Genomic DNA, 12,977 nt, shown 5'->3' with positions numbered 1-12,977 from the left:
AACAATACATTAAAAAAAAAATTATTCACCACCACCAAGCAGGGCTGATTCAACATCTGCAAAACAATTAACATGATTCATCACATCAATAAAAGAAAGGACAAGAACCGTAAGATCCTCTCAATAGATGCAGAGAAAGCATTTGACAAAATTCACATCATCTTAACTCTCTGTAACGTTAACTGGTTCAGTTTTGACACAGGTGGAAAACTGATTTTATGACCATTGTTCCCACTCTGGTCATCTGCTTTAATCTGGGAAAGGAAATGGATACTTAATTATTGATTTCCAGTATTTTTGTTTCCTCCTGTATCTAATTTTTCTTTCAACTTATACCATTCCTTTGGAATAATAAAGTATACGTAAGATTTTAAAGTAATGAAGCAAACATTCTTTTGTAATCCATTTCTCAAACTGTTTTACACATTTAAACTTGCAAACAATATATAAATGGCTTAGTATGCCCACGTGGAAAACAGGCACAGCTTGCTGTGGAGAAAAGAACATGCCACTTTATATTATATGCATTTATATTCATTCAGACACAAAAAGAAAATTAGGCGAACAATGCAATTTACCTTCCATACACATTTGCTTTCTCATTTTTTTAAGTCAACAGTAAAACCACATAGGAAATAACCATTTAGTGGAAATGTTTACTCTGAAATTCTTAATACAGACAATTACATTTAAACAACTTCTCTAGTTTTCATCAATTAACATTAACAATTATGAAACTACTTTGAAAAATGCTTTTCATCTTATCCAAAAAAATCATGGAAGGAAAAGTTAATGTATGCCTCTCCCCAAAAGTAACATTTTTTTTTCTTTCAGAGTACAGATTTTGTATGCATTTATATTGTATGCATTTATTTCCAACACAAAGGAAATTTTCAGGCAAACAGTGCAATTCACCTTTCAAACAAATTTGCTTTCACATTTTTTATAGCTAAATAGTAAAATAATAAAGGAAATACCATTTTATGGAAACTTATGCTAAAAGTTTTAACAATACAGACACTATTTTCAAATAACTTCTGTAATATTCCTCAATTAACACTAATATTATTATGAAATTACTTTGAATGTTTTTTTCTTACCAAAAATGCATGGAGGGCAAATAAAAGTGTGCCTGCCCCCACAAGGGTAACATTTTTCTTTTATTAACCAATGCAATAAAGCAGAAAAAAGTAGCATTTAAAATTTCTCTTTGCAAAAACAAACAAAGAAAAACTGGCACATAACTTATTTTTAGTATTTGCTACGGCCTCCTCTTTCAGATCGGTTTCCCCCATGACCACCTCTGGAACCCCCATAACTTGAGCTACCATATGATTCACGAAGAGCAGGGTACACCCTATCCATGGAAGGTGGAAACCCTCGTTCCTGTCTGCCACCATGCTCACGACCACTTAAATAGACATCATTCCGGCTGCTTGAGTAACTTTCTCTACTTCCACCGTATCCATCACGTGTGCAGCTACAACCATCATAGCGACTGCTTCCACTGTAAGTCAGAGGAGGTCCTCGTGCTGGTGGTGCACCACGGGAGCTACCTGCAAAGTCAATGACCAAGTAAAAACAACTAACTACATGACAATTTTGGAGAGTATCATTGCACTGTGATTCTAGTTCAAGTACTAAATATTTGGAAGAGATAGGTTTTTATCTGCCTCTGCTGAGAAAATATTATGCTGCACTAATCAAGGTATTTTAAACTTAAAAAGAAGTATAAATGTAGTATTTTTCAGGTTAAACAGGTTACTTGAAGTAAATGTTCTATCAGTTTCTGAAAAAGGACTGAAATCCTGATCTTCATGCTGTTCTTATGCTTTCTACTGTTGAACACTGTCCCTTTCTTGTTATTTAATGTGTATTTATTTTGTGATACAGTATGTGCATGCAGGGGAGAGAGAGAGTGGCAAAGGTTGAGAGAAAATCCTAAGTAGGCTCCATACTGTCCGTGCAGTGCCCTACCCTGAACTCAAACCCATGCTGTGAACCATGAGATCATAACCTGAACTAAAATCAAGAGTTAGATATTTAGCCCACAAAGCCAACCAAACCAAGCGCTCCTCCCTTCCTTGTATTTAAGTATTTTTTCTCTAATTAGGGATAAGAGGGGACTGTCAGTTTAGCCACAAAGGCATTGTTAGTTTAAATGTACTATTAAAGTAATTCAAGGATCTTCAAACTAATCAGAATATCATTCTATAGTTTTCCCTTTGTGGAATTAGATGTAACAATATACATACCAATCTTGCCTGTTAAATCTAATTCTATGATTTATCAGGAAAAACTGGACTCGTACCGTAACTCTCGTATGATTCTCTGTAAGAGCCTCCACTTGAATGTTCAGAATAATCTCTCTCACGACCTCCACCATAGCTATCACGATCACTAAATAAAAAAATATTAATGTAAGAATTAAGACTTTCAAGCAGCTATTTGATAAAAATGAAAACTTTCAGTACCTATATCCTCTAGAGTAATGTTCATCCCGAGAACTTGAATGGTCATAGTAACGGTATGCATAGTTTCTAGGTGATGGAGAATAATCCTTGGTGTCCCGGGAACTTGGATAATCTCTGCTCGAATAACTTAAATAAACAAGTAAATTGTTAAAATGTAATTCCTAATTCCCAGAATATATTTGAAAACTCTGACCAAAAAAAAGAAAACAACTTTTTTCAATGGGCACCCTTGAATACACTTATTTTCCAAAGATGATACACACATGGCCAACAAGCACATGAAAAGATGCTCAGTTGATCATTAGCTAATAAAATACAAATTAAAATACTACCTCACACCTAGTAAGTTGGCTATAATAGCTTAAAAAATGGAAAATATCAACTTAGTATCAAGTAATATCTTAGTATCAAGTTAGTAATGCTGAGAAATTCAAATTTGTACTTCAATGACAGAACTGCAAAGTAAGTACAATCCATGTGGGAAAAGTTAGTTCCTTAGAAAATTAAACAGAATTACTACACAACCATGAATTTCCACCCCTAAGTATACACCCAAAAGAACTGAAAACAGGTACTGAAATACTATCAATGTTCAAAAATGTACTATGATGATAGTAACCCAGATTATATTTATTATATGCACAACGGAATATAATAAGCCATTAAAATAACCAGAAGGATTCATACTACAATACGGAGGAATACGGAGAACACTTATGCTAGAGGAAAGAAGCCATATGGTCTCATTCCATTAGTATGATATATCCAGAATAGGTAAATCAACAGAGACAGAATCAGATGGGTGTTTGTCAGGCTCTAGGGAAGGGTGCAGGCAACCCTTAATGTTACAGGGTTTTACTGTAGGATGATGAAATATTTTGTAAGTAGGTAAAGTGTGGTGATTATAGAACGCTGTAAATGTGCTAAATATTTCTAAATTGTTAACTCAAAAATACTTAGCTTTATGTTAGAACTTCAACAACAAAAAATGCATTGACAATTTATATACTTTGTTTTCCCTTATGTACCTTTTTAAAAAGTTAATTTTTGCAAAAGAAAGAGCACACATTAGTGTGACAGAACCTCAAACACACTCAGAGCAGAGCCCAATGTGGGGTTTGATCTCACAACTCTGAAGTTATGATCTGAGTTGAAATCAGGAGTAGTATGCTTAACCTACTATTGAGTCACCCAGGGACCCCCCCTTTACCTATCTTTAGTATTGTAACCATCATCTCTTGGTGACATATAGTCATCTCTCCGAGAAGAGACCGGCTCTCTGCGCGAAGGACCTCCATAGTTTTCTCTTCCATGGGACAATGGACCTTTAATTTAAAGATTCTGAAGTAAGTGTCTCAGTAACTTTTATGATATCAAAACACGGATTTCTTTCCACAATTCTTACAGGTTTCTCCTTTAGGATATTTATGTTCATTTTTTGTCTGCATCTTTACATATATTTCTTGAATGTTTTATCTTCTGATATCTTCCACTCCATACATAAATTTTGCATAATCTTTAAATTACCATCAACTGCTAAAAAAAAGTTCTAAATATAAGCAACTTTGTAGCTACTTCCACATATTCAGTGATTAAATCTGCCTATTTTCCTCTGGCAGCTTTTCTCCCCTATTTGCTATGGTCTTACTTAATCTATCTCTTGTTTAGGTTACCTGAAAGTCTATTAATCATTATTTTTACTCTCAGTGTTCAATATACTCTCCATTATAAGATCCCATTACAACCGAACTATTCTTTTTGTATTCAAACCTTGTTACTGCAGTCCTAGTTAAATGTTCTGATGGCTGTTCAAAAACACAGTATTTATAAGGATAAGTTATTTTAATTTATTTTCAAACTCCATCTACACGCTTTCCTTAGTCTTTTAATGCTATTTTTAGCCACTATTTTAGGTCTCAAGATACTCCATGTTTTCTTATCTTTTACCTGTGTATATATACTAACACTGCCAAGAATACTTGTTCAGTGTCCCAAGTATTAACACAGCAAAGGCATTAAGTAACTTTAATGTATTAAATAATTATCCTATTATTCATCAGTTTCCTAGATTGTCTTTTCTGTAGCCAGCTCACTGCATAATTAAGGTTCAATTTAAAACTCTCCATTTCTTTTATATATCATTTCCTTTATTTATTTCATCTCTTCATTCCATTAAAAGAATCGTGCCTTCTCCTGCTTTAAGAATCATTTTCTATTTACAACCCCCAACTGCAAATTTGTAGTACCTGCATATGTAATATACCCTGCTTCCTCTATGATTTTGCTAATTTACAATGATGTTTTTCTTTAAATTCCTAAATGTTCGTGGTATCACCTAAACATTTTCCATGGCTTTCTATATTCCACTATCCCTTCAAAGCCAGTATTTCTTACAATGTTTAAACCCAAGATTCACATGCAATGAAATCATTCAGTGATTAAAACTGCTCTAGCTAGAAGAAATTTCACGCCCCTTACTTCTTTTTACATTCATAGGAATTGCTAATGAATATTAACAGCACAAAGAACAGGTGTAAAACCTTCAAACTTCTCACTGACTGAAGTACGTATGTATCTTCTTTCAGCTAGAGAAATGATTGACTGCCAATTCATCCCACTCACACCAACAGTAGTATCATATCATAGTGTATTACATTTCAAACTCTTTACATACACAATATTTTCTAATTTACCACACCAACTGGTAGATAGCTTGGTCTTTTTAATGATGGCAATACTGATTTCTAGTGTTTCATTAGCAATACTTTTTAGGGGCTAATTTGAAAGTACTGTACATTTTTCAAAATAAGAAAACTTTCTCCCATAAATATTCTCTTCACATATTAATTCTTATGATTAGTTCCTAGAATTCAACCTTCATTTATTTATTTTTTGGCTCAGTATTTAATTCTTTCATTGGAAATGTGTAGGCTTCTTGTGTATTTTGTCAACAGCAAAATACACTTAATTACAGCAAATTACACTTGACGTTCTACCAGATCCTCAGAAGGGTAAATATGATAATGGCAATTTCTATATAACAAGGTTTAAATAGCAATACTAAATTAAGAGAACTAAAGTTTTCAGATTTCTCTCAATTAAAAGATGGTATTTATTTCTTCACTCAAAAGTTTTCTATGCCCTCTTGCTTCCTTTTCTGTTCAATCCAAAATCTTACACCTACTTGTCAAAATTATGTTAGTGTATTTGATGATACTCATCTCTTGCTTTAATTTGTCTTAAGTAATTTGAAATTCCCTAAGGACTACTACCTAAGAATTTAAAACATGAGCTCTCCACCAATCTTAATGTCTTCCATGTATTTTATAACTGAGGTCTCCACCAGTCTTAATGTCTTCTATATACTTCATGCCTAAGTGCACTTCATATTCCCCCAACTTAAAATGTCAGTCTCCTTTAAGTCTATCAAGCCTTAATTTTTTAAATTAAATAACTATCCATGTGTACAGTATCTTCCCAGCTAATTTCTAAATTTATTAAGGATGAAATACTTATATAACATATTTCCTTCCCAGTGAGAGAATTCTTGGTAGCAGAAAATGTATCTTCTATGTACTTACATATTTCTTCGTATACTCACAGAACAAAAACAATGATTTACACATAAGCTTATGACTTTAATACTGAGCTTTCTGGTAACTTTTACATTGGGGCATTACTAGCACAGATCCTTTTGAAGAACTCACACTGAGGTTAAGTGTGTATCCACCACCACCCACATTTCAAGCAAAAATTGTATAGCAGAACACCATTATGGTCCAAACTCAGAAAGAAAAAAAGAAGTATTGTTTTGTTTATAACTCGTAGTTATTGTTTGTAACTAATATAAACCAGGTGATCAAAATACATAGCCAAACTATGCTATACATGAAAATATTCTCTCATGGGACATTTTCATGAAAATATTGACCTTGAATCCATGTGAAAAAAGAAGCCTGCTAATCAAAGCATGCTCACAAGAACTGTAAGAAAAATGAAGAGTTCCATAGCAAACATGGACCTTAAAGGCAAAATTTCCCCCACTGATGTTTGCTAATTATCTACTGCATCTACAGTTAGAACCTGAACAATTAGTTCCTCACCAAAAATAGGTTATGATCACTAAATAAGCCCCATATGTTTCCTCACATTCCACTGTGCTTCTTGAAATTTAAACAGTTGAAAATAAGTGATTTTCATTTATAAGAAACTATTGCCTTTTTAATTTATAGAATTTACCTCTTCCTCCAATCCCTCTATTGCTACGCCCTGGGGCAGAAGGAGCAGATTTTTTTGGAGGAGGACCTCCACTTCTTGAAGATGAACCTCTTTTAACTGGAAAGGGTCCCCTGGAAGAACTCATGTTGAGATTAACAGTATATTCACGATCATCTGTATTTAAATGAAATCTTTTTAGTAAGTAGAATTTTTAATGATCAAGTTTCAATTATTGTTTAAAAATCTTTACTACACAATATTATTGTTTTAGGCATTCATCTTGTATAAACTAAAAGTGTTTCCTAGTAAGACATAAATAGAGTTCAAAGACTTCTTATGAAAATCAACTTGGAAAACCCAGAAAAATTTAAGAAGCATTTTATATTCATATGAAAGAGACACACATTTGGGGAAAACTGAAAGAGTGGAGAAAAATGGTAAGTAATTGCTCTATTATCCTGGTGTCAAGAAAGCTTTTGAAAAATAGAACACATAGGCATAAATAAAGTTATTTTAAAAAATGAAAAGGGGAATATATTTTAAAAATGAAGTATCTTGAGAGTAAATTAACATACTATTCTTAAAGTTCACTTACAAAATAACAGCAATTTTACATCAATGAAAAAAACTATGTTCTGTTCAATTTTAATAGTTTAAGATATACATATTAAATCATCAAAAATCATTTGTTTATCTTTTCAACTAGAAAAAGTCCCCAGTATTGTTATAGGTAAGAAAAATATGAATTTTTGAAACATGGCAAAAATACTAAAATTTTATCATGATCAATTTAGTGTGTTTTAAATGGGTCAAACCTTGCAATTCCACTTTAGGAGCCATTTCCTAAAAATCACACTTAATTATGAAAAATGGAAGCCCAATGTTTGATTTGAAGACTGGTTAATAGAAGAAATAAAGTTTATGTGGTACATGAAGTGACTCCCTTTCATAATGAATAAAAAAGATTTCTCTGAAAAGTTCATAAATACCATTTTCAGTAACTCATTATCCTTCCCACACACGATAAAGGTACATACTATTTGTGAAGCAGCAGCTTTTAAATTTCTTTCTGAATAAACCCATCTTCAAAAATCTAAAAAAAGCTCTATAGTATTTCCTATATTTTCCCAAATCCAAGTTGTTGTTTTTTCTACAAAAAACCAAGGAAGAAAACCCTTCTTTCAAAATGAAGAGATTTGCATAGATGTTTGCACATGCACACATGGAAAACAATACTGCAAGGTTAATCCTGAAATATGAAGTATTATGCATGAAACATGTATTTTGAGTGATTTTATTTTCTCTTGCGTATTTGTAAAGATTCCCCAATATTTTTGTGATGCAATGAAATAACTTCCACAATAAAGAAAAGATGGATTTTCAAATATAAGCCAACAATTTTTTTTATCTAAGCTCTATGGCCAACATGGGGCTCAACCTCACAGCCCCAAGATTAAAAGTCCCATGCTCTACAAACAGAGCCAGCCAGTCACTGTTATGAACAACCAATCTTAACTTCTATAAAAACATACAATCAATAAAAATGAGTACTGAGGAAAAATTGTTGATTTGACTAGAAATAATTGGTAATACTGCTAAAACAAACTAAATTTAGTTTGGTATCTATCCCATTTCACTGCAAGATTATTTTTTGCACATTACCTATTTCAATCATTTTTTAAAACTATAAACCCTTAGCATTTATTACTAATGTTAATTCTTCATCTGATGAATCTAACAGTTCATCCATCTCATAAAAGATGTAAATAAAAACTGAATTCCATACATTCAAACTTACTGTTTTCCAGTTCTATGGTTGCATCCTTGTATTTTAAAACATTACCCAAGTGTCCTCCATGTGAGGGACGCACTCTCACTCCCCCACTTCCTCCTCTTCCACATCTTGCACTTCTTGAATGGCCTCTGCTTCTTGGAGGAGGTGGTGGTTTCTGTCTACCACCACTTTCAAAAGATGGTTTGTTGGCTTGCTCTACTTTAATTGCTTTTCCATCCAACGACTAAAAAGATTAAGTATAATAACCATAACATTAAACCAATTTAAGTTTAACAAATGAACAAATTTTACAAATCCAGTAACTACTGAAACTAAAATCAACTTAAAGATCAATGGGTTTTGTTCCCCAAAAGCATGTATTTTATTGACCAGTCTCTTCACTTGCCAAATATGAGACATTTGACAAATAACTTCCCTCCATGAAGCCATTCAATACACAAGTACATATATATTTTTTAAAACTCTTGGCATTTCATCCAGTATTTAAAAATTAATAGCTCTCACATTTCATGAAAATACACATTTTCTACCATATAGCTCATTTCATTTTTATTATTTCTACCATTTAAATTTTCCAGTGTCCCAAAGAGATGTAAAACAATTGCGTATGTCACTTAGAAAACAAGTTACTAGTGTTTATTCAAAATGACTATTTATATTCTATATTTCTGTTATTTGTTGTTAAAAATGAACATTTGCCAATACAGTGTAGCTATATTTACTTACCTAATAGTTTCCTTTACTTTTCTTTAACAGTACACTTATTTGGTCTTTAATATGTTTTGTCATACCCAGTTCTTAACTCAGTTTTGTTTTAATTATGTCCCTAAAACACACCGTTTTAATGTAGTACTTCATACTCTCCTTTTTCAGGACTACTTAAATTTTGTAAACTCTCAGAAATTTCAGAATGGTTTACCTTTTACACAGACCCAAACTATTTTTAAAAACGTAATTTTTAATAATTGTTCCACACAGAGAAGCCTGGGTATCTCTGTCAGTTAAGCACCCAACTCTGCACCTCCCCAATTCTCTCAAAATAAACATTAAAAAAATGACTGTTGCACATAAAATATTCTGGTATTTTATATTGTTTTTCAAAAAGAATCTTAGGTCCTAAATTCCTACTGAGACTTCATTGGGCCCTAGCCCATCTAAACAGCCACAACTAGCAATTCCACCTTACGGACTCCATTGCTGTTTCTAGGTCCAAAATATTTTCCACAATTTATGCAGGGCTGCTTCCTTCACAAAATGCAGGATTCAGCTAACATCTGTTTATCTTCATGTCAACTCATTGTCAACTCCCCCTGCAAGCACTAACTAAATTACCTATTTTTTCTAATGTTTTTGTGTACAAGAAAATAATTATATTTACACTTTATTTTTATTTATACATTTCCTATCTTTTAACTTGGTATACAAAAAAATATATTATCTTATTTGTAACCATTAGTTGCATTATCAATGGCTGGGACTCAATAAAATGCCTGGTGAATGAAAGAATTTAAGAATAACTTCCATACAAACCCCATGTTCTTATGCTTAAAAACCAGATATCAAAGTAATGATTATAAAATATTCTAAGTAAGTTTCATTTACCTCTGTACACAATACAAAATCCTTGGCCAAATACAATTCCTACAATGCAGGCAAACATAAACGATCAAAGTAGCCATTTTACAAAAATCACTGAGTATAGAATAAAAACATACTAAGAAAAGAAGAGCAATATTAGATATGGGTTAAGAGTGAATTATTTTTATAACCACTTTACTAGTTTACTCATAACTGTCTTAAAGACATCATCATCTAATTTGACTGTAAAGATCCTGCTCAACTATTAATTTTTAAGGATTATTTTCCCAAGTAATAGGAATTAATCTTCTGCACTCCTCTTTCTAGGCTTTTATGGTATAGAAATCTTCCATGAATTTCAATAGCTTTTTTATGAAGAGGAACATATTTCTACTGTAATTTTGTTTATGTAGGTTTGTTTTACAGTTTTAAGTTTTATTCTTACACTGCATTACTAGTTTGGAAATAGGTTCACAGATATTGCTCAAGCTTATATTCATGTCATTTCTTCCAACCACTCTGCAGGACTTATAGGACAAAAAGGAAGAATGACAATAATTTTGTCCTATGTGTAATTATGCCACCTTTTAAAAATTAGGAAAACAGAATCTAGAAATATTATTCAATGAAGAACAGAGCTAGAAAATTATCAAAGTAGTGTTTTACCTTTCCATTCATATCTTTGGCAGCATCCTTAGCATCAGCAGGGCTCTCAAAAGTGATAAAAGCAAAGCCTCTGGACTTATTTGTTTCCCGATCCTTCATCAAAATAACTGTAATGCATATAAAACTTTTAAATTTAATGTTACATAAAATTTTTCTTACTCTTTTCAAAGCTACTAATCAACACTTTGACAATTTTTGTTTACGTCTTCTTTTAATTTAATTAATGTTCTGGATGTAATAGTTAACCACCTTCAGAAAGTTATGTTAAAAACTTTCCATTTAAATCATTATGATTAATCTAAAAAGCAACAGTGAAGAACTCTATAGTTAGCCTATCATCACATTTCAATGCTAAACTTATTACTGTTCCTTGTTTTCCATTCTCAATAGTAAGAGCCTCTTAAATGTCTCTTACTTTGTTCACTGTTCTAAGTACTTTCCCAATATGAAACATAAATATAAGAAAAAGTGTTCAGATAAGCTTTAAGACAGAAAAAGAATTTTTGCATAGCTGTTCAGTTATATACATTTACTTTGAATATTTACATATGCTAGTTCTAAGAATTACCTTCCACTACGGGACCATATTTCCCAAATACAACTTCAAGAGTCTTTTCATTAGTCTCCATATTGAGGCCTCCTATAAACAGCTTCCCAGGCCGATCAGCCTCCATCATTTTGCTGTAACTAGTTAAAAACATTATCTACATATACATTACAAACAATAAATTATAAGTCAAAAAGATAAAATCTGATCACACAGCGTATGAAAAATTCAAGTTACGTACGTACCCTACAAAAGCTCTATTTTGCTTTTTACTTACAAGAAAAATGAAACTTGTGACCTAAACAGCAAAATGAACACCAACTTCAGACAAACTCTGCTTATCTACAGATATTTCATAAAAACTTATAGTGGTAAGACTACTGTAGTTCCTTTGGCTATACTATGGTTTCACTTTTTAAAAAGCAAAATGTGTCACTTTCAACAATAACAAATGTGTATCTGTATACAACAGTTAACATCTAACTTTTAAGTATACCTCAATACCTTAAACTTATTCTGGACTTCTCCCCCTGAATCTATTCTCATTTATTTTGTTTATATATCACTCTTTATTTACAGTAATTTGTTTAAGATATTTTCAGAATGCTAAGTCATAAAGTAGGGTCAGAATTAAAGCCTTCTGAAATGCAAATTAATCTGTGACTAAACATAATAAAACTTTAGCAAATACTGAAGCAATTGTGTGATTTAAATTAAACTGGCTATTAAAAATTTGACAGTTCCTATCAGGTGGATCAACATTTTGACATCTGATTAGTAAATCATAAGTTTATAATCACAGTAATTAAATATTGTGCCTTTATTTTTCAGTTAACACCTCACGCGTCAGATAAACCGTTAAGAAAAAAAAGTGCACATTGATCAAAATGGCGCCCCGCCGTCCGACAAACAATGCATGACGACCCGCCTTCACAGAACTGAAAAAAGCGAAGAGAAACAGCAAAGGTTGTACACAAGGCCATTAAAAAGGGCTGTCTTTGCCGAAGTAAATGGGTCCGTACATCTCGTCCTAACCCCAATATCCCTTCGTTTTTAACCCATACAGATAGTTCACGGACAAAATCCGGGAACTTCACGGACTTTCCACCGCGGCCCCAGGAACACATTGCCAAGAGGAACAAAAGCAAGACTACCTTCCAGTAAATACTTTGAAACCTAACTCCTCTAAATGTTCTATGTACACATATATTTACACTTAATTTATCAATTAAGACTTACTGAAAAACCTGACAGAAAAAACAAAGTTGGAATTACCACAGTTTATCAATTTACATGAAAAGATATTGCTATGGGCTATTTTTCCTGAGGTATAAAACCACCCATTGTCCCTAAAATCCCGAAATCCTTACCTTTTCAGCTCCTATTTTCCACAAGCGCAGTTTAACCCGCTACCTCAGCGACCACTAGCTAAACTAACGGCTGAGAGCAACTGCGCGACCAATTTAACGAGGTGAAGGAACCCGGATGATGAGGCGCGGAGGAAGTCGGGAATGCGGAAACTTTACAAAGTGGAGGGGGAGTGAGCTGAGAAGCTCGCGAGGAAAAAGCGTGTAAGCAGGTTGAGCAACTAAATGTGTTCCGTACCTCCGCTTTATTATTTACTTTCTCCAGTTACATTAAAGTAATCCAGGTAAAGAAAGAACCAAATTTTACTATCAACTATCCAGAATTTATCATT

The 12,977-nt window shown here is 32.7% G+C and overlaps 1 protein-coding gene across 6 annotated transcripts; it reads right to left on the bottom strand.

Moving 5' to 3' along the window:
• Positions 1–376: 376 nt before the first annotated feature.
• Positions 377–12,749, bottom strand: LOC122212884 (RNA-binding motif protein, X chromosome-like). Of its 6 annotated transcripts, none has more exons than XM_042926866.1 (9): positions 12,649–12,749; positions 11,300–11,418; positions 10,732–10,838; positions 8,491–8,710; positions 6,714–6,866; positions 3,685–3,799; positions 2,475–2,600; positions 2,312–2,400; positions 377–1,556 (listed from the first exon to the last, which is right to left on the bottom strand). In XM_042926866.1, the coding sequence occupies exons 2-9, from the start codon at positions 11,406–11,408 to the stop codon at positions 1,252–1,254; spliced, it is 1,224 nt and encodes a 407-aa protein (XP_042782800.1). In that variant the 5' UTR covers positions 11,409–11,418; positions 12,649–12,749; the 3' UTR covers positions 377–1,251. The 6 variants fall into 6 exon arrangements, with proteins under 6 accessions (XP_042782800.1, XP_042782799.1, XP_042782803.1 ...); XM_042926865.1 differs by having other exon boundaries at positions 2,475–2,601; positions 3,689–3,799; positions 11,300–11,435; positions 12,649–12,729; XM_042926869.1 differs by having other exon boundaries at positions 8,536–8,710; positions 11,300–11,435; positions 12,649–12,729.
• Positions 12,750–12,977: the final 228 nt, after the last annotated feature.

The sequence above is a fragment of the Panthera leo genome, assembly GCF_018350215.1.
Source record: "Panthera leo isolate Ple1 chromosome Y unlocalized genomic scaffold, P.leo_Ple1_pat1.1 chrY_random_Un_scaffold_86, whole genome shotgun sequence".
Taxonomy (NCBI): domain Eukaryota; kingdom Metazoa; phylum Chordata; class Mammalia; order Carnivora; family Felidae; genus Panthera; species Panthera leo.
Note: the sequence above shows the minus strand (reverse complement) of the source record. Positions and strands in the feature narration are given on the sequence as shown.